The 26,881-nt window shown below is 39.2% G+C and overlaps 5 protein-coding genes across 6 annotated transcripts; 2 read left to right on the forward strand and 3 right to left on the reverse strand.

The window, feature by feature from the left end:
* The first annotated feature begins 1,058 nt into the window (after nucleotides 1-1,058).
* On the forward strand, nucleotides 1,059-2,360 carry LOC106415366 (60S ribosomal protein L11-1). Its single transcript, XM_013856046.3, has 4 exons — nucleotides 1,059-1,293; nucleotides 1,402-1,552; nucleotides 1,741-1,936; nucleotides 2,023-2,360. The coding sequence occupies exons 1-4, from the start codon at nucleotides 1,291-1,293 to the stop codon at nucleotides 2,219-2,221; spliced, it is 549 nt and encodes a 182-aa protein (XP_013711500.1). The 5' UTR covers nucleotides 1,059-1,290; the 3' UTR covers nucleotides 2,222-2,360.
* Nucleotides 2,361-4,595: 2,235 nt separating this feature from the next.
* Nucleotides 4,596-6,314, forward strand: LOC106368291 (probable WRKY transcription factor 69). Of its 2 annotated transcripts, none has more exons than XM_013808212.3 (3): nucleotides 4,596-4,929; nucleotides 5,019-5,165; nucleotides 5,644-6,314. In XM_013808212.3, exons 1-3 carry the CDS (start codon nucleotides 4,811-4,813, stop codon nucleotides 6,188-6,190), a joined length of 813 nt encoding a protein of 270 aa, XP_013663666.1. In that variant the 5' UTR covers nucleotides 4,596-4,810; the 3' UTR covers nucleotides 6,191-6,314.
* Nucleotides 6,315-12,943: 6,629 nt separating this feature from the next.
* Nucleotides 12,944-14,108, reverse strand: LOC106368295 (E3 ubiquitin-protein ligase At3g02290). The gene is made up of 3 exons (XM_013808218.3): nucleotides 13,861-14,108; nucleotides 13,735-13,787; nucleotides 12,944-13,629 (listed from the first exon to the last, which is right to left on the reverse strand). Exons 1-3 carry the CDS (start codon nucleotides 13,990-13,992, stop codon nucleotides 13,023-13,025), a joined length of 792 nt encoding a protein of 263 aa, XP_013663672.1. The 5' UTR covers nucleotides 13,993-14,108; the 3' UTR covers nucleotides 12,944-13,022.
* A 3,811-nt stretch (nucleotides 14,109-17,919) lies between these two features.
* LOC106368300 (V-type proton ATPase subunit D-like) lies at nucleotides 17,920-19,425 on the reverse strand. The gene is made up of 2 exons (XM_048764787.1): nucleotides 19,216-19,425; nucleotides 17,920-18,906 (listed from the first exon to the last, which is right to left on the reverse strand). The coding sequence occupies exon 2, from the start codon at nucleotides 18,893-18,895 to the stop codon at nucleotides 18,107-18,109; it is 789 nt and encodes a 262-aa protein (XP_048620744.1). The 5' UTR covers nucleotides 18,896-18,906; nucleotides 19,216-19,425; the 3' UTR covers nucleotides 17,920-18,106.
* A 1,712-nt stretch (nucleotides 19,426-21,137) lies between these two features.
* Nucleotides 21,138-26,881, reverse strand: LOC106368296 (citrate synthase 2, peroxisomal). The gene is made up of 13 exons (XM_013808219.3): nucleotides 26,265-26,881; nucleotides 25,956-26,177; nucleotides 25,692-25,872; nucleotides 25,383-25,468; nucleotides 24,801-24,911; nucleotides 24,655-24,717; nucleotides 24,435-24,544; nucleotides 24,212-24,331; nucleotides 22,153-22,302; nucleotides 21,952-22,072; nucleotides 21,781-21,878; nucleotides 21,569-21,680; nucleotides 21,138-21,350 (listed from the first exon to the last, which is right to left on the reverse strand). Exons 2-13 carry the CDS (start codon nucleotides 26,169-26,171, stop codon nucleotides 21,306-21,308), a joined length of 1,413 nt encoding a protein of 470 aa, XP_013663673.1. The 5' UTR covers nucleotides 26,172-26,177; nucleotides 26,265-26,881; the 3' UTR covers nucleotides 21,138-21,305.

The following is a 26,881-nucleotide window of genomic DNA, read 5'->3' on the forward strand; positions in this document are numbered from 1 at the left end:
CAGCGCAACTCTGTAACTCAGACTTGTTTGAGACAATGATGAAAAGAACTCAAACTCATGTAAAACGACAATAGTTTACAATACAGGAAAACTATAATTGTTGCACACTTGAGCTTTTTCATATAACGTGATGAATCTCATTTAAAAATGAAACCCATAATACACTTGTAGGCCCGACCCTCACATGAAGCCTAGGGCTTCCGACCTTCATAAATATATATTAGGTTCGACCATCAATGTACAAAGTATCGTTTAACTTAGTGGTATAAATGTTGATGTTTCTATCTAATAACTCGGGTTCAAGTTATGAGCTCGACACTTTTTCACATTTTTTAAAGTGGGGTCCACAAAACGCTGATACACCGAGGAGTGAGCAAAAACTCAACTATTATAATATAGATTATTAAATCTATATAATTGAATACCACATTAGTTGGGTGATATTTAATGAATCATATAGCTAACAATATACTTTCTCCGTTTTGCAAAAAAAGAGAGAGTCATTTTAACACTTTTGACACATATTAAAAAAATGATTCAAATACATTTATATTCTTATTAATTATATTTAAGTAAAATTATTTATAAGATCAACGTATTTTATAATTAATATTAAATTTAAAATAAGTTTAAGTTGTATTGAAATTTTAAAATAATATTATTTATGTAATAAGAGAAAAAAGTCAAAATGATATTATGGAAAGAGGAAGTGTGGTTTCCAAAATTATGGGCCTAAGAGCATGTTTATCCGGGGTCCTTAGTAAGGTTCTTAGTGCGTGGACCTCCACAAAACCCTTAAGGATCAGTTACAAAAACTACTAATTAAAAACCGATTTAGTGAGTTTCTTACACTGTTCGCGGGCTCCACTGACTCGTGGCGGTCCGCGATTGGTTTGTTTTTTAGTTTCTTTTTTTTTTTAAATAAAAGAAAACCTAAGAAAAACCATTTGAGTTTTTTAGGGATAAACGTGGTCTAAAAATAGAGGAATTTTCTACATGTGATGATCTAGAGGGCTAATCCTAGCCTCTCAGGGCTACAAATCCAACCTCACTAGCATATCTGCCCCGAACCGGATAAAAACCGAAATTAGGAACCGATTCGTCACGTGAGGGAAACGTGGGGTTGGTTGTAACCAAGAGGGTAGAGTAGTCATTTCATTACTCGTAATTTTGCATTTTAGAACCCTAGACACGCTAGGGTTTATATACTTCGCCGCGGCGTCCTCCGTTATCTCTTTCGATTCCAGCTTTCCCTTCCCGGCCGGAGTTTTCTCGCAGCCCGAATCCCAAATGGTCCGTTCGCAGTTAACTTTTCTTTTTTTTGTTGTGTAATTGATATTTCTAGTAAAAGATGTGTTAATTGCTGATTCTTTCTTTATTGGTTGGGATGAATTGAATCAGGCGTCGGAGAAGAAGCTATCGAACCCAATGAGGGACATCAAAGTGCAGAAGCTGGTCCTCAACATCTCCGTCGGTGAGAGTGGAGATCGTCTCACCAGAGCCTCCAAGGTCTTGGAACAGTTGAGTGGCCAGACTCCTGTCTTCTCCAAAGGTGAGCCTTTACTACTAGTTTAGTGAAATGAATTTTGAGATGTTTAGGACAAGCAATGAGTCTATGAAACTGTGTGTTGTCATGTTTTGATTAGTCAGTTTGTACTGATACTTCAGTAGCTATCAGTGTTCGTTAATGTTTGAAGTTACTTGCTTTTTGTTCTGAGATTGTTGTTATCTCTTTTGTAGCGAGATACACTGTTCGTTCTTTCGGTATCAGACGTAACGAGAAGATCGCTTGCTACGTCACCGTCAGGGGAGACAAGGCAATGCAACTCCTTGAAAGTGGACTCAAGGTTAAAGAGTATGAGCTCTTGAGAAGGAACTTTAGCGACACTGGTTGCTTCGGTTTTGGTATTCAGGAGCACATTGATTTGGGTATCAAGTAAGTCTGAAACAACTTAAAAGATGGTCTTTTGTGTAATCAGCTATTTGAATGGGGCTTTTGACTTTTGATTGATTCCTTGTTAGGTATGATCCTTCGACTGGAATCTACGGTATGGACTTCTATGTTGTTCTTGAGCGTCCTGGTTACCGTGTGGCGCGTCGCAGAAGATGCAAGGCTCGTGTTGGTATCCAGCACAGAGTCACCAAAGATGATGCCATGAAATGGTTCCAAGTTAAGTACGAAGGAGTCATCCTCAACAAGTCTCAGAATATTACTGGTTGAAACCATCTGTCTCGAACAGAGATCTATAAACTGTGTTTTTGTTTGTCCCCTCGGTTTCGAATCGTGTTTTGTTTTGCTTTTATGTTCTCTTCTATACATTTGAATATCATTATTGCCTATCTACAATGCTTTCATGGCTCTCCAGAGTTTTTGATTATAAAGAACGAAAATCTTTAAAATCGGATTAGAGTTCGGTTTAACGCATATAACTACGTGAAACGATCGAACAAACGTGAAAACGCGTTTTTAGCTTACATTATCTATCTTAAAGAATCTTTGACTATGGGTCTATTTTAATACTCTTTACAAGACGTGTCGATTGTAAATTACCTTATACTTGTACATCATTATAATATAGCAACATCAATAACATTATCCAATCATGTTTCATTGTCAATTCTAAATTGCATCAGATTCGAGCAAATTATTGATTGGTTCAACACTAGCTATCATGAACAGAAATGACCAAATCAAACATATACATACAATGTGTGTGTAAACAAGCGTTACATATATAGTTTATTGAAAAACCGATACAACCAGGAAAAAAATTGTGATAGTAGTTGGGGACAATAATGGAGTAATTAAACTAATAATTATGATTTACAAATGACTGGAAGGAATCTTGACTTTATCCCACACAGATTTACAATAAGCCATTTCCAGCCCAATACTATGTACACATTTATAAAGAAAACTATGAAGTCCCCTAGGGATTAAGTCATTTTGTCTGGAGTCACGAGCCTCTATATGTTTTTCATTATCCTTTTCTCTTTATCCCACATGAGTTGCAGCTTTTTATCTAAGCCAAACTCCTCGACAAACATGATCAGATGTGTCAATCTTAAACGACATGTATATTTGTCATAGAAAGGGCCCATGTCACTACTCTCTACAAACTTTTTGGTTAAGATCTCATTACGTCTTTACCGTTTGGATGGTACGAGTACGACCCAAAACATAAAAGCAAAAAAATCATTGCACACAAGCGAAGTTTCATCAGCTCATAACTTTATATAACCCCTAGCCTAATTCACAAGTGATTTATTCCATGTTTTTCATGTGTTAGTATTGGTTTTTACTATTTTTTTTTTAATTTATGATATGCATTTTATAACACGTTATTTAGATGATGGTTTCTTGACTCATTGGATTCAAACTACTCGTTTTTGTCGTTATATTATTTGAGTTTGTTGAATTAAAATACCATGTGAGGTTCACATATTTTCAATTCAAAATTAATACAGTGAATAAATTTAGCCAGATATGTTGTATATATATTCTTTTGGGTGCAAAATCTATTCATTTTGTTTTATATGGACTTGATTAATTAGAATGAGATGTAACTTTATATATCTTGTTGTATAACTAATGCTGTAGATTTTCTTGATGTAATTGTATAAATTTTTGTTGAAGAATTTTGGTTGTAAATTTAAAAAGATATAATTTTTTACTTGTAAATTTTCTAAAATTAAAATATACATACTGTAGGTATCTTGCTTTATAAAACCAAAAAAAAATCTATACCTTTTAAAAATCTTTATAACCCATGATTGAAAGATATTTGTGTTTTAGAAAAAAAATTTGGCTACGTAAATATTCTACATCACTTCTAGAACACACTTGTAAAGTGAATAAGCCGAGCGACAAGATTTTGGGAGGGAGAAAAGATCTCTTAGCTATACATATACTAATCAACAAGAAAACAATCTACACAAAGGTTTCAATAGATAAGAGACAAGTCTTATAAATAGGTCATATCTCTGTAAAATTAGTTACCAAATACAAAACTAATATATATGTGTGTGTAAAGTTCTCGACCAGATGAATTCTTTGGAGATTGAAACGGACCAATTAATCAACTCATAGTTTTTTTGATAACATAATACTTCAATCAAGTCATAGTTTAATTTTTTTTTTGCAAACAATTTTTCAAGTCATAGTTTAATTAAGGAGTAAAAAACAGACGAATCGGTTCACTAGACAGCTTAAACATCTCACGTAAGAATTGATAGTTTCAGCTTAATCTGATTCATAACGACATTAACCGCATTATAAAGTTTATCACATCTTTGATGGAGTTCCTTTATTTTAATTAATTGGAGTCAGATGGGTTGTAGACTTGTTGCTAACTTCATTTCGGATATTACAAAAAAGAGTATATGTGTGTGTACATGTATTATACTTATCATTTTATTACATGGACAGCAAAAAATAAAAGATAACAGTCTATATAGATCAGACGCGGATTAATTATAATATAGATTTGCATATGTATGCATGGACTTAATCAAAATGTCCAGCTAATTAAACAAATAATTTGATTAGCAAACCTCATAGGCATAATAAAATAATATACCACGAGAGAACCTTTCAAACAACTAGTAATATTTTATTCGAATAAAAATACCAGCAAATATAATAAAAATATAATCCCTTTGATATTTGCCTGCACGTCCCAAAAAAAACAAGTCGAGAATAATAATCACATCAGATTGATTAAAACCCTCTCACTAATCACCCTCCTAATCACCCCCTCCCAACAGAAAAAACATCTTCGGTTCTCTGTCTCGAACGGTCGAGATCAATATGCACCGTAGAGGAATTCAAGAATCCGACGAAGAAGATGAGACATACAACGACGTCGTTCCGGACTCTCCTTCTTCTTGTGAAGACTCCAAGATCTTAAAACCAACTCCAAAGAAAAGGTTTTTCTGATTTTTTTTTCATATTTTCGTACGAATTATTATAAATTTTGTTCAAAACAATAGTCTGAAAATGTGATGATTGTGTGTAGCAGGAGGAACATGGAGAAGAGAGTTGTATCGGTTCCGATTGTTGACGTGGAAGGATCTAAGAGTAGAGGAGAGGTATATCCACCGTCCGATTCATGGGCCTGGAGAAAGTACGGTCAAAAACCGATCAAAGGCTCGCCTTATCCTAGGTAATCTTTACCGTTTTCTCCTCTCTTTTTTTTGTCAGTGGCGTGGCGGCTGATTTTCAGCGTATGTTAGTCTACCCGGTTGTTGGGCTAACATACGCACCTCGTTGAGTTTAATACAAAAACATACGCGTCTGATGTTCCCGTTGATTCACGCGCCAGTTCCTTTATTCTTGTTATTTATTGTCTTATGAAGCAATTAGATGAGTCATTAATTAAATTAAATTATCTTTAGAGATTTGCTTTACTTGGTAATAAATAACATTGGAGAAGATTAAATATTAAAGTAGCTGTAGATCTTGATTCTAATCACAAAGGGTAATGCGCACAAAAAGGAAAAGGCATTTTACATATATGTGCGTGATTCACGTGCGCAAATATTAGTTGCTCCAAAAAAAAAAAAAAAGTGTAAATTTTTTTTAATTTAATTTTGCTGGAAAAGTTAAAGTTAATCACTTTTAGTGTTTGGTGGATCTCTCAGGGGCTATTACAGATGCAGCAGTTCAAAGGGATGTCCGGCAAGGAAGCAGGTGGAGAGAAGTCGTGTGGACCCCTCAAAGCTCATGATAACTTACGCCTGCGACCACAACCACCCTTTCCCCTCCGCCGCTAACAACAAATCCCACCACCACCGCACCACCGCCGTCGTCCTCAAAACCGCCAAGAAAGAGGAAAACATGGAAGAAGAGGAGGAGGAGGAAGAAGCAACCATCGTCGCTGAGGAGCCTGCGGGACTAGACCTAAGCCACGTGGACTCTTCGCTGCTCTTAGGTGGCTGCTACAGCGAACTCCCCGAGTTCGGGTGGTTCTACGACGCGTCGATCTCATCATCCTCTGGTTCCTCTTACGGTGGGAGTTTCCTCGACGTAACACTAGAGAGAGGCTTTTCAGTAGGCGAAGAGGAAGATGAGTCACTGTTCGGTGATCTTGGTGACTTGCCTGATTGCGCCTCCGTGTTCCGCCGTGGGACTGTGGCTACGGAGGAGCAACATTTTGGCGCCATTCCTTTCTGTGATAGTTCTAGATGAGTTGTGTGTGTAGCCAAAATCCAAAAAGGGAAACTTTTTATTTTCCACTGTAAAGGTATATCAATGGTGGATTCATATGATTCATTACAAATCTCCAAGTAATAAATTAATAATCTCCAATTAATGTTTTCTTAAACTATTTAAAATTAATTTTAAAGTTTAGTATATGTTTTTATTAGCTAAATAATAGTATAAATTAATTAAATCAGTTGAATCATTACTAGTGTAAAATAATATAATTATATAAATAATTATTATTATTAAGTTTTAAAGTCTTTTCTTACTAAAAAGATGAAGTATTTTTTTTTTTTGAAACACAAACTTATATTAGATCATAAAGGAGTTAGGTGATAGCCATAAAAGCTTCAACCTCCAACAAACAATGTTTTGCTAGCTTATCAGCATTAAGGTTTCTCTCTCTAGAGATCCAACCGAAAGAGATTACATCAAACGAGCTAGCCAGCTCAAGAATATCAGAAACAATTCCATAAATTTCAGGCTTCACCGCGCCAGAGTTGATGGCCTTGATAAGCTGGGACGAGTCTGATTCGCACACCAGTTTCCTTACCCCTTGCTCTTTACATCTATTCAAAGCTTCTCTTAAGGCCAGTCCTTCTGCAACCAGCGCTGATCCTACAAATCGGTCATATCTTGTGAAGGAGGAGGTTCCAGCTGAGTCTCTTGTAGTCCATCCAAATCCGGCCAACATCGAGGTAGCTTTACATGCTGCATCAGTATTAAGCACTAGACAGTGAGGGGGCCTGGGGGGCAGGCACAGAGGGCTCTTGGGCTTTGGTGGTATTTTTGGTTCTTGGGCATTTTGCCACTCCCGCGCTAGGGCCACAGCCCTCGTCATCGTTTCCTCCTCTGTGTACGTTTTCCCTTCGAAGCTCAGTTGGTTTCGCGCTATCCATAGCTGCCAGATAATCCACGGTGCTAGTTGACTGGTCGCCACACCTTTAGGAGGCAAACAGGTTTTGCCACATAGCTCAAGCCAAACATCCTGTAAATCTATCAATCCGCTATACTCAACTTCCGTCGCAAAAGGGGCCAAGGCCCAGATTTTTTTGGCGAAGGGGCAATGAAGAAATAGATGAGCTATAGATTCCGGAGTTCCGCATCTCTTGCATCGAACTTCTGATGTTATGTGACGTGCTGCAAGGACCTCACCCACAGGTATGGCTTTTTGAAACACTTTCCAGAGGAACATTTTGATTTTCGGTGAGGTTTGGAGATTCCAGATAAACTTGAACCATTCTACTTCCCCCCCCCCCCCCCCCCCCCCCCCCCATCTTCTGTAGTCTCCTCTGTCACAGTTCTCAATTTTATTGTTGTATGGTAGCCGGACTTGGTAGTGTATTCTCCTGAGTCTGTGCCCAGCCAAATCAGTTTATCCGGTGCTCCCGCGAGGCTTGGTTTGATGGTTCTGATAGTCGACTCCCACTGAGGGAAGATATCGAGAATTTTTTCCCCATTCCATTCCCTTGTGCCCTCGATAAATAGCTCTGCTACCGTAATATTTGAAGATGTTTCGGTCGCAGGCCCGATCGGCCTCTGTTGCTCTATCATGCTCAGCCAAGGGTCCTGCCAGGCTTTGATCGAAAGTCCATTTCCGACGATCCATCCCATGTTTTCTCTGAGAAGGTCCCTTCCAAGCAGTACTCCTCTCCAGCCATGTGAGATCGATTTTTTCTCTGTTACGCTTAAAAAATCCTCAGAGTTGCAGTACTTACCCTTATAGATTCGGGAGAGTAGGATGTCCGGATTGTGGAATATCCTCCATGCGAGTTTTCCTAGGAATGCATCATTGAAAGCCAAGAAGTCTCGGAACCCCAGTCCCCCTATGGCTTTGGGTTTCGTCATTTTTTCCCATGAAGTCCAAGCCATTTTGTGTTGTCCTTCTTTGTCATCCCACCAAAATCTTGTGACTGCAGACTGGATTCGCTTGCACAGTGATACCGGTAATTTAAAACAGGTCATGGCATGAGAAAGGACAGGAGATAGAACACTCTTAATCATTGTAAGCTTTCCGGCTTTGGACAAGAAACGGTTCGTCCAACTCTTTCCCTTTTGTCTGATTTTGTCAACTATGGAAGTGAAGAGATCCCTCTTTCTTCTTCCAAAATGTTCCGGCAATCCGAGGTACTTACCCACACCGCCTTCGCTGTATATGCCCAGCTCCTCTTTGACAACATTCTTTAGAGTCTCCGGGGTCCTTCTTGAAAAAGATATGGACGATTTGTCCGCGTTGATCGTCTGTCCAGATGCTTCCTCGTACCGGCGGAGAATCGTACGCAAAGCCTGGCTACTTTTCTTGTTAGCTCGGGTGAAGAACATAGTGTCATCCGCGAAGAGGAGGTGGTTGACTCGGGGGCATGCCCTTGCAACCTGAATTCCCTGAAGAGAACCCTCTTCGCTTGCTCTGTTACATAGTCCCGTGAGAACTTCAGTACACAAAATGAAGATGTATGGTGAAAGAGGATCTCCTTGACGGATACCTCTACTCGCTTTAACCCTTCCCCTAGGCAAGCCGTTGATGAGGAAGGAGTATGTGACAGTGGATATACACTGCATGATTAAGCTGACCCATTTGTCGTCGAAGCCCAATCTCGTGAGGACCAGCTCGATGAACTCCCATTCCAGCCGATCGTAGGCTTTACTCATGTCTGTTTTGACAGCCATGGAACATCTCTTCTCTGCATCCGAGGTTTTCAAAAAGTGTAGGACCTCATGGGTGATCAGCACGTTATCGGAAATCGCTCGGCCCGAGACGAAAGCGGACTGATTCTCCGATATTATGGTTGACAGAAGGGGCTGTAATCTTCTCGTTAAGAGTTTGGAGATGATCTTGTAAAAAACATTACAAATAGCGATGGGTCGGTAGTCCGCTACAGCTTGCGGGCTTTGGATCTTCGGAATCATTCTAATATTCGTCTCATTGATCCGCGGTGGAATGATTCCGGTATCAAAGAAATCTTGTACTTCTCTCACTATATCATGCCCGATGATCTCCCAATTGGAGTGGAAGAAGCTAGCGGAAAACCCGTCCGGCCCAGGGGCCTTATCTGCGTGAATGGAGAAGACTGCATCTCTGATTTCTTGTGCTGATGGCCGGCTAGTCAGCTTGCTGTTGTCGTCCTCCGTGACCATGCGCTGAAGGGCATGGGTTACGGTGTCTCGTCTTTCGCCCACCACTGATGTGAACAAAGCATGGTAATATTCCACTATGACCTTTGTGATATCTTCCTCCTTATATACCATCTCGCCATTGCTCTTCTCCAGGACTGAAAGATTATTAGCTCTGCGTCGGTTCTTAGATACCGCATGAAAATACCCCGTATTACGATCTCCCAACTTTAACCAAAGCAGACGGCTTCTTTGTCTCCAATATTCTTCCTCCTCCTGATACGCTTTACTCAGGTCGTCATTTATCTTTTTTATCAGCTCTTGGTCTCCCACTGGGTTTATCATAGCTAGTTCGAGTTCTTGTTTCTTCAGTTCAATGAACACTCTGCTATTGAGGTATTGTGTTTTACTCCATTCCACAATTGCTGTTCTCGTAAATGCGATCTTCTCTCTAATGGAGACATTTCCAGCGTTTTTCCAAATTTCCTCCACCAAGGTCTTGACTTCAATATTATCTTTTAGCCTACGATCGTAGCGAAACATTCCTTTGCGCTTCTTTCTCTCACGTTCAACAATGGTGACTATGGGTCGATGATCAGATCCCTCGTAGTCTAGGTATTGGCTGCGGGCCGTTGGGAACATCTCTGCCCAAGCGCTATTCGCCGCTGCTCTATCCAGTCGGCAGCGAACAAGGTAATCACCTCGTTTACCTCTCCAAGAGAGAAAATCCCCTGAGTGGGGTAAGTCATATAAGTCTCCTTCCGAGTAGAAAGATCGTAAGTCCACGAAAGAGCCCTCTGCTCGGGCTGGACCTCCCTCCTTTTCCGCATTGTTGACAATATCATTGAAGTCACCAGTAATAAAATTTGAATCTTCTCTGTTATTCATAAGCGACACCAATTGTTTCCAAAATAATCTTCTTGTTACAGCATCAGTGTCTGCGTAAATAAAGGCAGCAAAGAACGACTTTCCCTCATACTCAATGCATGTGTCTATGAAGTTTGCGTTTGCGGTGAGGATGTGGAGCTTGGTTTCTTTCCTCCAAAATATTGCTAGGCCACCCGCACCGTGGCCTGTCGGCGGTATGAGATGGTGATGATCGTATCCCAGCTGCTGAGTTTTGCTGAGCACGAAAGGATCGGGATTTTTTGTTCCCGAAAGGAAAAGAATGTCGGGAGAGACAGTGCGATGAATCTCCTTTAGACGTCGAACTGTCTGGGGATTCCCTAAACCCCGACAGTTCCAGCTCGTAATTTTTAAGGACCGGGAATGGATGGAGTCTGAAAATCCATCCTCTTCCTTCTCGATGTTGCAGGGATCATTTTACAGAGCGGTCTGTTTTCCGAACTTGTGGCTGAAGTTCCTGCTTGACTCTTTCCCCTAGCTGGGTCAACAGCTGGTTTTTCCCTCACCACACTTGGTGTTTTCCTCACTGGGGACGGTTTAGAGTGTGTTACTCTGCGCTTACGTGCTCCTGAAGCCATCGTTGTGCTAGGATTTGGTGGAGCATTTTTACTTCCCCTAGGACGTCCCAGTTTCTTTTTACTCGCAGAGACTGTATCAGTTGGATCTGTTCCTCTTGGGGAGTCAGGGGTAGGTCCCAATCTACTTGATGCTGGGATCCGTTCAGAGCTTGGAGGAAACTCTATCCCTTCCGTGCTACGTTGTTCTAGGACAGCACCCCGGGGTGAGGTAGTTCTGAGTCGCTGTGAAGCAGGGCTGCGCTCCTGTAATGGAGTTGATCCTAGTCGCTGTGATACAGGGATTCTCTCTGGTGTGGTGATAATTTGCTTACCATTTAGTCTTTGGGTGCTTGCGTTCAGAGCAGCCTGAGCCACTAGGATAGTTGTTTCTTCCAATTCTCCCCGTTCCTCTGCTTGTCTCATCCTTTCCTTACGAGCTTCTCATTCCGTAGGATCAGCGCTAGAGGTATATTGCAGCATGACATCACGCACCTCTCCCCTTGCCCTTTGAATGGCTTCTTCCGGTAACGAAGGAGGTTGTCTTTGTAAGGGAACCCCCTTTTCACACATAGGAGCTTGTTCTTTTGTGGAGCTAGATCTATTGTCATCAGTTAAGGGTTGCTTCCTAGGAATTTCTCTGTAAAAACTTCTTCCTTGCGAAGTAGAGTTTGGTCGCTGTTTGTTTGAGTCTCTGGAAGCGTGGTAGTGGCGGGCCTCATTGCGAGAGTGGTCCATGGAATGGTAAGATCGTCTAGAGGATTCCCTCTCCTGCCATTCCTTTGGTTGAGCTTTGTGGGTTCGTCTCCCTGGAGCCTCCTTTGGGTATCTTGGGGGTCTTCCTTCCCGTAGCTCGGACCTATTCGAGGCAGAGAATTGGAAGGTAGCCTTGTGGGGCTCAATTTCCAAGTCGTCTCGGCATTCTTTCACCGAGAGATAAGATAGTTGTTTGTTAGATTCCATGTCCATGGAAGCTTTGAGGGCTCTCTTCCTTGCCTTTTCCTCTAGGCAGTCATGTATCTCATGATCAAGGCGGAAACAGGTAGAGCAGTGCTTCTCTAGCCTTTCATACACCAAGGTAGCCATGACTTCATCTCCATTAGGATACTCGATGACGGTAGATGTGATCAGAGGGAGAAGTCCGTTGATTTGAGCTCTCATCCTCATGGATTGAGGGGTAATTTCAGCCGATTCGAATTGCCCAATGTCATTTCCGATACTCCTAAGTATCTCTTCTGACCAGAGATGTATTGGAACCCCATGCACTTTTATCCAGAAGGGAATTATAGAAGGGAACGTTTTTGACAGGGTTGGTTCCCATCTCTGTACTATGACCATCCATCTAGCAAAATGGTAAGGTCTCTTGTCCAACACGCGTAATAGGTCTTCTTCACGTTCGAACTGGAACTAGAACAGACCATTACCGAGGTCAGCTCCTACTGGTCTGACATCTGACTTCCAGAGGTCTGTGAAAAAGGAAAGCAGTGGCCAAATCCTTTGCACCGACGGTTTTGTAAGTCTTCCAATCAGGGTGAGTGAGCATTTATCGAGAAGTTCATTGTTCTCCGGGAGCTCTGCCCGGATTCTGGCTGTTCGCGGTGCTTGGTGCTCATCGGAACAGATTTGTTTCCCTTTTTCTGCCACAGAAAGTCTTCTATGCATCTTGATATAACTTTTGATTACGCCAAAACGCGGATGGACTGCGTTTTGTCTACTCTTGTGAATTGTCTGTAGTAAGCAAGCTAAAGGAGAAGAGGTTGGGGACACCCTCCTCTAGCAGGCAAAGGTTTTTTCAAACGCTGGAAAGGACAGGAACCCCTGTATCATAAACTTCGGTTAAACATTTCTCTAAAGATGAGAGAACCATAGCTGAGATCTAGAGCTTCTTCTGGTCGGCGACGGATGTTGAAATCGGCCGGCAGCGGTCCCTCCGACCACGGGTCGGGGGAAGAACCCGGGGGGTATTGGCCAAGATCGGTGAAGAAACCGCTGGTAAAACTCAAAAAGGGAATAATTTGAAAAAGCTAGGGAAAAGTCAGAGAAATCAAGCCAAAAGCGGAAAAGTCTGGCGGGTAAAAAGGGTTAGAAAGTGACTTTTCGAAAAGCTAGAGACCTTTCTCGAAACGCTCGCCTGGGAGAGAAACTTTGACACATCTGTCTATCCTTATTTGCTGTTTTTTAGATGGAGTATTATTTATTTGAGTTAGTTAAAGGTACAACAAAGATAGAGATGTCAAAGTTATGATTCAATGGCGATGATGATAACCAAAAAGGAAAGTTTCCTCCATTGCTTGTACCATAGAGATTAGCTGTAATGTGAAGAGATCGTTCACTGTCATGTCTCCGGCGATATCAGGGCTACTACCTGGAGAATGATCTCGTCTTGTTGGCGTGAGAATGATGAATCTGCAGACAGGACACTGACCTTTGCTCTTCAACCATGGGACTATACATTCCTCATGGAACATATGTTTGCATGGAGTGAGCATCACAGTTTCCTTGGGCTCGAAGTCTTCTAAACACACTGAGCATCTCTTCTCGTCTCCTCCGGAGTAACCTTGAGGGTTTCTCGAGCTTTCGAGGCCTGAGTTCTTGTTTTTGTAGTATAAGCTGAGGTTTCTGAGAAGCTGACTTTTTGGGACAGGGTTGTATGTCTCTTTTGTTAGATATTTCAGAACGTTGTCTTCTTCTTTGGCTTGTGATGCTGCTGCTGATCTTGAGCTGCTCTCGGGTCTACTATCATGTCGGTTGTGAACGGCTTGTCTTAGTGCCTCTAGGTGCTGCCTCCGCACGTTGTTGCTGGTTCGGATTGGAACCTGATGTGTAGTAGTAGGTGGTGGTGGTACTGAATCTCTGTCAAAAACATCGGTTTTCAAATTCTTGAAGAGTATGCAAAGACTTGGAAATAAAATCAAAAGCAGAATAGGTTCAGATGATAATGAATTGATGAGTAAGTACACAGTTGATGGGTAAGCAGAAGGAGGATCATCGAGAAATCGCCTATTAACTATCTGAAAGAGAACACCAAAACATCAAGAGGCTAAAACATTAACATGTATATGATGAAAAGATAAAGCTACTGACCGAACCAGTCCTGGACCAAGGGTTTTGTACAGAGAAAGCAGGCCTTCTTCGCCAACCCGATGATCTTGTATCTAAGTCATATCTATTAGATTGATTTGGAGCATGTGAATAGCCATTTCTGGAGTTGTCCATAGCTTGAAAGAATGGTCTTGCTTGTTACAGATAAGGGATATGGACAAGCTTTTTGTATGGTAATGTAAGTTTATATTCTTTTTCTTGCTTTGAGTTATTCTTTCTCCACTTAATTTTTGATTCCGTAAAAGCTAATATGTTAAGCAACGAATATGTCCTAGTGTGTGACATGCCATGTCTTATCTCCTGAACAAGTATCATGCAACGCAGCATCATGACCTAATTCTTAAAAGTTGGATGTGGTGTAGAAGAATCGATACAAGAAAAATCGACGCTTTGATTCATGTCTATATCACAATGAACTTAAACCATGTATTCAACTAGAGAATTCCAAAATAGACCTCCAAACCGAACCAAATTTGCCTAACTGTTTGGTTTGATTCGGCAACTAAAAAACATTTGGTGTTCGGTTTGGTAATCGGTTAACTAAAAAACTTTTTAACCAAACTATACCAAAATTCTGAACCAACATAATATATTTTCAAATTTTTATCAATTTGAATGACAAATGTGAGAGTTGAGGCTTTTTATGACCATTTTCCTATTATAAAATACAGAAAGCAAAGCAGTTTTAAGTCTTTCAAAATACTAAACTGTAAATATGGATTTAATTATTTTATTAATCATATGACTAAAATATTAACAGCAAGTACTTGAATAAAATGTTAATCTAATTGTTTTGCACAATTTACCGCTTATACCGACATGTTAGTGAATCATCCACAACCATAACAACCTGGTAATCACACTTGTTTGTCTTTGTCCTTTTCAACAAAAAATCATCTTTCCAATAGTAACTTGATATGTCTGAAATAACTTTTTTCATGTTAATCATTTACCTGTTTTGTAACAACTCTTGAGTGTATTTTCTTTAGTTATGTTTTAGGCCATGCCCGACAATTATTCAAAATGTACTGTTTTGGCTCATTTGGTTTAACAGATTAGAAACAACGTTTTTTCAAAAAAAAAAGCGAACATAACTTTTTCTCTAATTACTAAGCATTCACAAAGACTAATGGGGAAACCAGTCTATAATTTAGTGTAGAAAACAACTATGATAATACTAAAGAATGATGCAAAATAGAAAATGCAAATTAGACATAATACATAGAAATTCTTTACCAAACACCACTTGGACTCCTATTCTTTTTTCAGGTTACGCTTATCATGCTGAAGTCTCCCCGTTTTATGTCTTTGGTCCTAAAACAGTAGAAAAGATAAATAAACAAAAAAAATAAAAAAGTAGTTTTTTTGCTTAAAAATAATTTTTAAATTAGTTTAATTTATTAGGCAGTTAAGAAGTGGAATTTGTGAATGTAGTCAAAGCTGTTTTGAATCATCTTCAACCTATCGCTGTCCTCTCCAATTTTCAGATTCTTCTAAAAAGTAAATTTGTTTTTGCATATCTCTAATAAATCAAATCACTTATTAACATAATACAGAACACGATCAGTTTGGACTTCTACATTTTGGCAATAACTATTATTTGGACATGGATTCTAACTCCTAGGAGTTTTTGCACACTTTTATTAGTATGTTCTTTTTCTCTTCAGTCAAAATCTCACTTTCCCTATCAACATCTGAAAATGTGAAATAGATCTCTCGTGCTCCAAATATTTATACAATTGAATTCGTTCAAAATATTAAGCAAAAGTCTTGTATTTGTTTTACTCTTATTTTAGATACAAAAATCCATTAGAATTCAAGAAGAGTGAATACTGATAAAATCAAATGGAAACTGAATAACAGATGATTTTAGTTTATTTCAAATTTCATCTAACAAATACTCAATCCAATAACAAAGTATTTTACTTTAAATTTAAATTCCATTGAATTCATTAATTCATTGAATTCCACTAAACACCCCATAGAGCTTTAGTGGGGGTTATTGGTTCTAGTATTTTAATGGATTTAGAAATCCTCTTTGGATTTAATAAATCCATTGATTTTTAAAATCAAACAAATAGGTTTCAGAATCAGTAATACATAATTCAAAATCAAAATAGGTGGATTATTATAAATCAATCAAATGGATTTACAATAAATTCAGCTTTGTAGTAAAATAAAAAATATAAAAACTAAAATACATGTTTTTCATTTCATATATCATAGGTGATTTTATAACATAAAATCACTCCACATATTTGTTGCTATTGTGGCTCTCACTTGATTGGTATGTTCTCTTTACTGATCCTGAGTTACAAAAATTTGTTCATCATTGTTACTAACTTCTTCAAGATTTCTACATCATCAGAGTTTTTTTCTTCAAGAAAATTATCTGTTCTACAGAACTTACGAAAGAAATCTGCACCTCCTTTTCCTTACAAGGAAGCAAGATGATGATTAAACAACTATTTATCATTCTCAGGAGTAGAATCTTGACCAGAAAACTCTCGTTGATGGTATTGAACACCTCGGTATAGAGCTAAAAATTTTTGGCGATTTGCAAAACCACAATCAACTAGATAAAATTTTCCTGATATTACACAATAAAATAGTTAATTATTTAGAAACAGATGTATGATTTAAAATATATATTTCTATATATGTACCTTCCGGAACTGGTAGTCGATTAGTGTTCCTTGTTAAAGCATCATTTAATATTTTTGAATCATGAGCTGAACCTTTCCATCCACTAAACATGTATATGAATTCAAGATCAAAATTACATGCATCCAACACATTTTGCGATATATCACCTTTTCTGTTGCGAAAAAGAGCTGCATCTTTTTTTGTACCATTGCAAATATATGTATACCATCGATAGCTCCGACACAATCCTGAACATAGAAGAAAACTTATGATATACAGAAAATAATAATTGAATCATGATAAAAAATAATAAGCATGATGTCTTAAAATAAGGATACAATTTTGTACTTTCTTTAATCTTTTGAGGTGTTCCGGCCATAGCCATAAAACTTGATGAAATTCGGTTTAAAGCTTCGCAAAACTTTGTGAAAATTCTCACTTATAGCAAACTTGGATCTCTTAAAAGTACATCTTGTATAGCAACACCTAGAATTTTGGCCAACTACTAGGAGAAAAGATGCAATCATTTCTTCAAAGCTGATATATCTTGTAACAGTTAAACTTGTCTTCTCGGAGAAAATTGCATAACTTCAAGAAAATATTTGGATACATCCCGTATGACTCTCTAAAATGAAGAGGATCTTCTTTTAGCACATTTTCTATATAAACTTGCCCAGCTTATCAGTAACATTAGTTAAAGCAACTAGCTTGAAGAATAAGGAATGCTATCATCCACATTCGTATATAAGCATGTGTCTTGTTTGTGCTTCTCTGTGTGTCAAGACATTGGCTTATGCAACCTCGTGAGTTCCTTTGGATCTCTCTCTCGCGTTGCGGATCAGCCCATCTTCATCTTCAGGTCGCAGATTATAGTTGTGGAAGCTGACTCGTCGATTCAGTTGATCATGGAGAAGCTTCAGTCTTACAAATCCAAAGTCTCGCTTTACTTTGATGGGTTTCAGTATCAGCTCGGTGTTTTCCGTTGAGAGTTGGTAAAGTTGTTCCTGTTCATTCTGAGAGTGTTAAAGAGGCACTGTTATGGCCTTTTTTAATATAATATTCTTAGTAACTAATGATGATTATATCCTTATAATCTCAGTTTTGATATTGTTATCATCACCAAAAAGGCTTTTGATGCTATTTAGAATGTTAGGGTAGAAGAGACGAACATTAAGCAGTGTTGATGTATTTAGAAGATGAAATCGTGTCATACAAAATTGTCCCTGTCCGAACGATTTCATCTTCTAATTTACAGATCCGGAAAACCCAAATTAACCGAACCCGCAGGCCAATGCCAAACCAGGAACAAGACACTACTTGTCCAACATCAATGTCTATCATCAAGGCTTTTTTTTTTTAAAAGGTAATTAATCATTACGCATATAAGAGTAACAATCACAAATATCTTCAGAAAAATCATAGCAAAGCACAACTCAAGATGATACAATCTTTCATCTGTACATCAAATCCATTTTATTTTGAAGAAACATAGTCTGATGAAGAGATTAATAAACCAATCAATCACAAAAGGATAAATAGAGAGCCCCCCCCCCCCCCCCCCCCCCACACACACACACACACCTCAGAAAATAATGTCTGCATCCTTCTCTGCACCACCACCAGCAAGCAAATCACGAGCAGCGTTAATCGAAATCCCTCTCTGCATAGAGATCCCTTCAAGAACCATCTCCTCAGCAAAGGCCTTAGCATTAGCCGCTTGTCTCTCAACTTCCCTCCTCTTGTACCCTTGAATCTTCTTCAGCCTGAAGAAATCTTCCCTCTCGAGCTCATCAAGCTCCCCCTTGATGTAACTGATCGTATTCTCAATCTTCGGTTTCACCACATTCTCCAACGCATTAACCCTCCGATTCGTCGTCTTGATCGCTTCATCAAGCGTCAAGAACGAAGTCTGGAGAGAAGCGAGCTCGACAAGAACCTCAATGGCTTTCACGTAAGCCACGCGGCAAGCTTGGACCTGCTGTCCACCTCTAGCTAAACCGGTTAAGTCGTTCTTGGTCTCGCCTTCGGAGAAATGATCGAACTTGGGAAGCTTCACGCCGGCGATGTTCTCTTGTCTTGACCGGACTTTGAGCGTTGCTTCTTTGACGTTCTCTAGGACGACGTGCTTGACGTTTTCGCCCGCGACGTACTTGACTTCGGTGAGAGCGAAAGAGGAAGTCTTCATCATGTCTCCCATTGATTCTTTAGCGGTTACGATTTTCTTGAGAAGGGCTCTGAACTGAACGGTTAAAGCGTCGCTCTTCTTCTTGAGGAGAGCGTGGCCTCTTGTGGCTCCAACGAGACGAGCTTTCATCACACCGAGCATTGTAACAGTGGGGACCACATTCAAACGCGCGTTTTGGCCGGCCATGGTGAAACAAACTAGTGCAAATTAAAGGAGATTGGATTATTATTTTTTTCCGACAGTAACATAAAGATTTGTCTAGATTAGGACAAGAAAACGACAACAATTGAAACAATACTTGAATCATTGGCAATAAAGATCAAATCTTTAAATCTAGAAAAGTTTGGTGAATGATCACGGACAGAGATCCGAATCAGATTGAATCAAAAACTACGAAAGGAGATAACTTTTCTAATCCGAACAACACGAATCGTAACAGATTGATCAGTGAGAGATTAAACCAGAGAGAAATCGAGAGGAAGACTATAAGATTCACGATGATGTACCTGAGTCTCTCTCGAGAGAGATTAAGAGGCGACTTCTATTGCGAGTAAATCACTGAGATAGATTGAATGAAGACGACGGAGAGAGAGAGAGAGAGAGAGAGAGAGAGAGATTGAAGAATAGCGATCGTATTCGACCTTGTCGTTGATCATGGAGGAAAGAAAGGGGCTGTTGTGTAATTAACTGTAAACATGAAGGGCTTTTTTCTGTGAAAACAAGACAAAATAAATATACAGCTCATCGCTTATTGGGTGGGGCCTGTTTTCGTGTCTGAATTTGGACCCGTTGTGGGTCCCATCTTCTTATCCCACGTTTAGGTAAGCATTTTATATTTTCTCCCATGATTAAATTAAAATTAGCACCGCCAAACATCCCGCCAAGTTTTCTTGTAGTAGATCTCTGCCTCTCCGGTGATTGTAGCTCCTCGACACCACCGGAGAGGGTTTCCGTTCTCTTTTTCTTTGTTTTGATTTACCTCATGTGTGTTTTCATGGAGTTTTGAGTTTGGTTCGTATTTATGGTGTGGCTGTTATAGATCTGGCGTGTTATTCAGTCGTTGATGGCTGTCAAGGATGTGGTGGCGTATCATCTCTTTCGCTTTGTACTAGCATCGATTGGGGGTCATCCGTTCAGGTTTTCTCTTCGCTTTGATTCTCTCATGTCTCGATCTGCGGTTTCTTGTGAGTCTTCCTACAGTGTCACTTTAACGAAGCTAGTCTTCGTGGATTTGCTCTATCCGGATTGTATTTTTTCCTTTTTCTTTGTCTCGGCCTCTTGTTGCTTTCGTTTTTTGGGGAGATTGTTTGGTGGTCAGTCTCTTTGAGTTGTTCTGCCTCCTCCAAAGTTTAGGTTGTCAGATAAAATGTTTCTAGTCATGTTATTGGAGACCGACGTTTTCGCGAAGAGTTCTTTTAGTATCATTGATCTGAATGGGTACGGATTCATCACTTGGAGTTGGACTTTGGATCATGCTGCGCTCTTCTCAAGCTACTACTGTAGATAAAAGCAGAGTTTCAATTCTCAGGGTTCTAATTCATAGATTTTCATTCATCCTTTAAGTTCAGATTAAGGTTTTGGTCTTCAGCATTCATGAGAAATCGATTTGTAGGAGGAGGCGCTTCACGGCTTCCGGGTTTAAAGAGTGATCATTGAATATCATCTACCACTATGTGGAAAGCTCTTCCCGAGTCTCTGGTTTTCACCTTTCACTTGGTATTCAAGAATCTTGCGATCAATGAACAGTTTTGATCTATGTTAAGTGTTTTTGGTTTCCAGTGAGGTCAATATAATCACTACTGGAATTGCTACTATCAGAGATTGCTATTATCAATCTTATCTAGCAAGTGGTGGTACTATGTGGCTTTCGTCATCTCTCAGGTCACAAGTTATGAGAAATTCTCATGCTTAATATACATCTCCCATACACGCTCATGGTGTAAAGAAGTTAGGGCAGACCCTTCTTTTTATCCTCCTTAGGATGATTTTTCTTTTATCACAAGACATCTACTGATGTTTTTATCGCTATGTACTCTACTCTGTTTTGAACTCGTTTGTTTTTCCATCACAAGTCAGTTGACTTGAAAACTTTAATAAAATTACTCAGCGACCAAAAAAAAATTAAAATTAGCAAGAGATTAGTTTTTTTTTTAATTATGGATTAGAACCGACATTATGTAATTCACTCTAGAAACATAATATTCAATTTTTTCCTTACATATAATTCAGGGTTCACTTTCTCCAATTCAATGTGTTGTTTACATTTTTTAGTTTATAAAAAAAAACTAAATACATTAACAAGAATTATATTTTTTTTTTCAACTTTCTTGATACAGGAATGTTGTTGTTAAACATCACATTCTTGGGACTTTCTATAGTACAATAATTTTTTTTATTACATTCACAAGTACTTATATGTCACTTATAATATGTTAATATTTTTTATTTCATTTTGCAAAAGATATTGATATATTCACGACATCATAATCTGTTTTTATGTATTACAGAACATGTACAAATACATAATACAACATATATGGAAGTTCTTTGTCTGGTCTATTGCCCATTTCAATGACCAATCTGATCAGAATCCAAATCACTTCACTGGAGCGTAATGCCTTAGCCACACTCCAGTATAGACCTGTGCAGTCACATAATGAGCCATGAGCCTAATAAAATGTTTTGATCAAACAAAGAAGTGTTTGTATCTATGCATAATGGAATGTATTACTCATGAGCCAAAAAGAAAACCATTTTAGTCATTGACCAATCAAAAAGTCCATCTAGAAGTATGTATAATGACTCATGAGCCAAATAGCCCTTAAAGTCATTGATCTATCAAAGAGTGTTTTTTTTTACCTGTTGGGGTCTCATGATCTTAGTGTCAGGATCATCTAACGACTCAAGCCAGTGTGCCAAGTATCCAGCCATACGTGGGACTGCAATGAATTGTGGCGGGATTCCCATTGCCCTGTGTTTTTGTCCATTTCAATTACCAGCACAAAAGTGTCATGCAAAGATCTTAATGGTCACAACAACTCATTAGCAAGAATATGTTAGATGAGTAAAACCTATAGACTAATCCAGAGTAGAAATCAACATTTGGGTAAAGCTTCCTCTTAACAAAATATTCATCAGAGAGTGCGGCCTTCTCTAGAGCAACTGCTACCTGATTAACATCAAACATCAAGTCTTTCAAACCACATTCAACAAACCGTCAAGCAAGAGATGATCTAAAGTACCTCAATCAGAGGATCCTTTCCAACAATGGAGAACACTTCATACGCCAGTTTTTTAACCACTTTTGCTCGAGGGTCGTAATTTTTGTAAACACGGTGTCCAAAACCTGACAACCTCCTCTTCCTGGGAGAAAGAAGTTAACATTAATGTAATAAACGTCTCATCGTAATCAAGATACTTTTAGTTTTAGTGTATTAGGTTACTTGTTCTTCACGCATTGGATGAAGTCTGGAATGTTTTCAACAGTTCCTATCTCTGACAACATCTTAGACACAGCATCAGTTGCACCACCATGAAGTGGACCATAAAGGGCTCCAACAGCTCCGGAAATAGCAGCGTACACATCAACACCACTACACAAAAACACATACACTATTAAAACATATTCCTTCAGTTTCAATATAAATGATGTTTTAACAATTCTTTTTGTTTAAGTCTAAGTGATGTTTTTAAATTTATATGCAAAAATTAAAATTACTTGCCTTTTGTGACCATTTATATTCTGCAGTGTGATTTTTTATTGGTTGAATTTGTTTTAGTAATAAACTTTTGGTGTAAAAGATGTAAACTGAATAAAAAAATTTTAAAACTGAATAAATTTGTGTGTGTGTTTTTTTTTTCTTTTGTAACACCACTTAATTTCATTCATTCAACCTTGTTCTGATACAATACAAGAGGGAATATTACATCCTCTCTGCAAGAAAACATAAAGTACAGAGATAGATAAAACTAAATCAGATAAATCTTCCGAAGAAGGTGACAGCGAATTCAAAGCAAAGCTTGAATGCGTCAAAAAAGCCTTCCCGACAAAGTCGGACAGCTGGAGAATAGTCACACAAGACGACGTTGAGAGACAGCCCTCACCAACGAGAACAATCAAATTATTCTCGATTGCATCTTCAGGTCCCGTACAGACCGCTCCACAAGATAACAAACCGGTGAGTAAACTGAAGCAAAGCCTCGGTAATAGACCCGAGAAAACATCTCCTTTCATAGAGAGGAGGCATGGTTGCAAAGTACTCTTCTCGGTAGAGGAAGAGATTGAAACCGTAAGCAGACACAGTGTATCCACCGAAACAATCTTCATAAAAGAGAGGTATAACAATAATCGCATAACAAAGACCCTAATGAATCCATCAGAAATCTTGAAGCTCTTCACACAAACCCACACATCAGAAGTCAATCGCATAGTCACTTTTACAGTTCTTGTACCACAAGACTGAAAGGGCCAGGACCATAAACTTAGTACCCTCGGGTTGGAGACAACCATTCGCTTTACCGGAGATGGGGAGTACCTGGGAGATACGCCAAAAGTGGAGATGGGTGGTGAGGAGATGGGAACGTCGAACGGTGGAGATGGATGCTCACCGGAGCAAGCGGTTGAAACCCAAGAGATCTTCTCGGAAACCCAGAGGAGACTGCCAAACCGGTATACTTTCGAGATGAATAAGGTGGTAGCGGATCGGGGAGCACTCAAACTTAACAGACATCGAGATTCTAGCCCTGAAAGCCTGGTAAACGGTGGAATCCCAACCACACAGGACTTCAAAATGCCGGAAACTATGGACGAGGGAAGAGATTGCGACGGTCGAAGGAGTGGCATCCGGTGAAGGTCTTCGGAGCAGGAGTAGCGGGAAGATGAGGCGTGAGTAACTGGGATGGCGGAGGCGGCAGTAGATCTAGTCGGCGAAGCCGACGGTAGATCTAGCCGGGAAGACATGGATCTAGGGATTTGCGGTGTAGCTACTACGCGCGTTGAATATTTCACCGTCATTGGTCCAGAATTGCAAACGTGGTGCGAAAGTGAGTCACTGTGGTTGATGTTGACAGGAACGGCGGAGCGGTGGGGAGTCCCCCAGAGAGTCACGGGTCTGGTGACGCAGACACCAAAACGGAAACACAGATCTCTTCTTCTCACGGCAAGAGACAGTCTCGGTTGAGATTTGTCGCCTAAAGAGTCACACAAGAGAAAGGAAACAGAGCAAAATATGGTGGAGCGAGCGGAAGATGTAGAGGAGCAAGAGGCTAAGCAGAAATCCTGACAGAGATTCCGACGCCGGCGGCCGGAGGCCTCACCGGCGTCGAAATAGTTGATGGCCGACGGCTCCTCGATATTTGGACCAGAGAGAGTATTAGGGCGAACTCAAATTTGTGTGTGTGTTTTAATCAATTTTCAAAACTTTTAACATCACGGAGTAGATCTTCCTTTTTTTAGCAGACTTAATAATGAAAAAACTCTAACCAGAGTTATATAATTAGTACCTAGAAGCAAGATGCCGAGCAGCAGCAGTAGAGCAGTTCATTTCATGTTCAGCATGCAGTACGAAGACGATGTCCAACACTCGAGCTAGCCGAGGATTAGGTTTGTAAGACTTATTGCCCCTGGAATCGATGGATGATGAGAGGAATATATATCCTGTTATGGACATGTTTTAAGCTAGAAACTAAACTGACTAAAGCAGATGACAGAGAGTGGCTTACGTACACTGAATCCAGCAGATAGAGTACGTTCTCTGCATAAGAAAAGTTGCTTGAAGGAAGAACAGGAGGCTTGCCTGACGTCCTCAGAAAAGCATTTGCTGCAATCGTAGGTGCCTATATGACACATTATATTAATTTTAACATACACATATACATGCATTTATGGTGTTTCAAAAAAAAAAAACATGCATTTATGGTACAAAATCAATTGTAAACAATAATACCTGTCCAAGAATACGAAATATCTGTTTATCACGAACTTGTTTTGACTTGTAAATATCTTGGCCCTGAACATCAAGAGCACAGACAAATGGAGCAAAGCGAGTTAGCGTAGAGTACACGTTTACAAAAACAGGTTTATGAAACTTACCATATGAGAAGGATTTGCTTCAGGATAAAAGAGGGAAAGTGCACTCATTGCAGCCGCACTGACAAAAGCACCCGATGGATGTGCATCTTGAGGCATGGACTGGATAATATCCTGGGGAAAACATTCAGAAACAATCTATTAAAATCGTCATAAAGAATCTATTACTACGTAAGGTTATTATACCATATTAATCAGATATATATACACATGCCTCCACGTTTCCAAATACAATACAGTAGATGTCAGCTTCTTCATATTAAGCGTTACAGAGTAAAATGGTCAGTAACCATTATAAGATAGACATAATTCAGTAATCTTGATGGACCTTATCATGGTTTACAATCAAGACAAACGAACGTATACTCAAGGCGACATCTATGAATTAGGGGTCATCAACATTTTTTGGCTAATTTTAGTTTTAAAACTTTTAATAGTTAAGGGGTCACGGATCTATGTATAACACTTCTTAAAATTTGGGGGCAAAAGTGAATGATTTATTCGGCTATCCCAAAACTGACCATGCTTAATACTTGAAAATAAATGGTTTTAGATTTTTTGAGAGGAAGCTAGTATGAAACTCACTAGAAGCCCTTGTGGAACAGCTGAATGCTGAGAAACCTCAAACTCTAAATCAGCTAGCTGGCGTTGTGAAGGCAGGTTCCCATAAACTGCAAGAGAGAAAAAAACAAGGTAGTAGACTAGTAGTAACCTATTAAGTAGAGAACATTAAGGGAGACAGAAAAATTCAAGAAAAAAAACTCACAAAAGATGATAAAACCTTCATCTCCGTTTGAATAGCAATATTATAAACAAACGTTTGGTGTCTCAAAAGGAAATAAACTACATGCAACAAGAAGCTGCATGACATGATGATGATGGAAGAAGACTTACTGAGGAGGTAAGCAACCTCAAGAAAAGTACAATTCTCAGCCAACTCTTCAATTGGGTATCCACGATAACGTAGGATGCCTTCACCTCCGTCGATGTAAGAAATGGAAGATCGAACAGGAGCCGTGTTAAAGTAACCTGGATCGTATAATTTAAGTCCCTTGTCATCTTTCCCTGTCGTTATCTGCAGATCAAACACGTAAATACATCTTTAATCTAACTTAGATCAACTGCACGCTTGTCATATTACAAACTCGTTAAATATACCTTCTTGAGATCAATAGATTTAACGGTACCATCCTCAGATACTGGGACCTGATACTTCTTCCCCGTACGCTCATCAACGATCGTCAAGTTTCCCATTAAGGATCCATGCGGTGCACCAGCACTTGATGTGCACCATGGCTTTATCGCCGCCGGCATGGGATCAGACACCTCCAAGTGCGCAGAGAGAACGGCTAATCTAGCGTTTACCCTCTCCATTTTCACCTAAAAAATCAGTGTTCAAAATCAAAAGAAAGAAGCCAAGAAGAAACCAAGTGAATCATTAAATCTCATTTCGGTTAATATTATAACCTTTTTATACTTGCACTTGTGTCTTATTGGAACATGTGCTGCCGTGCCACTAGGTTAGCGTGAATCTAATGCAGTCTACTCTCCTGGTCTTTAGTTATTTTAAAATCTGTTACCGTTGAGTTACCGCCATTTTTACTTCTCGCGATTGTTTACTTCATGTATGGAATATTTACTGAAACACACATGTGATAAGAGAAATTAAGGAAACCATAACACTCTATCTTAAGGAATATTATATCCATAATTTCATGGATGAAAACTTATGCTAGTTTTGTGGTGTTAAATTCCAAATGGTTGATGATAAAAAAATGACATATTATATTGCGTGAGAGATTTGTTCTGTTGTTATCACTTGGATACATAGAATCTACATTACATATCCACTCAGGAATATAATATTTAGTCAATTTCGTAAGGGTATAGTTTTGTGGTTAACTTTCTCCCAAGCAATGTGTAAAATATAATCTCTAAAAGTAATTCAATGTTTTACTTTTATATAAACAAGAATAAGATATTCCTTTAGAGCTGGAGGCGCAATTTATTAAAAGTATATGTCATCACGGTTACTGCCATCTTTTAAAATTTTGTTCTCACTTCCTACCTCATTATTACACCGA

Source organism: Brassica napus, chromosome C8, assembly GCF_020379485.1.
Source record: "Brassica napus cultivar Da-Ae chromosome C8, Da-Ae, whole genome shotgun sequence".
Taxonomy (NCBI): Eukaryota; Viridiplantae; Streptophyta; class Magnoliopsida; order Brassicales; family Brassicaceae; genus Brassica; species Brassica napus.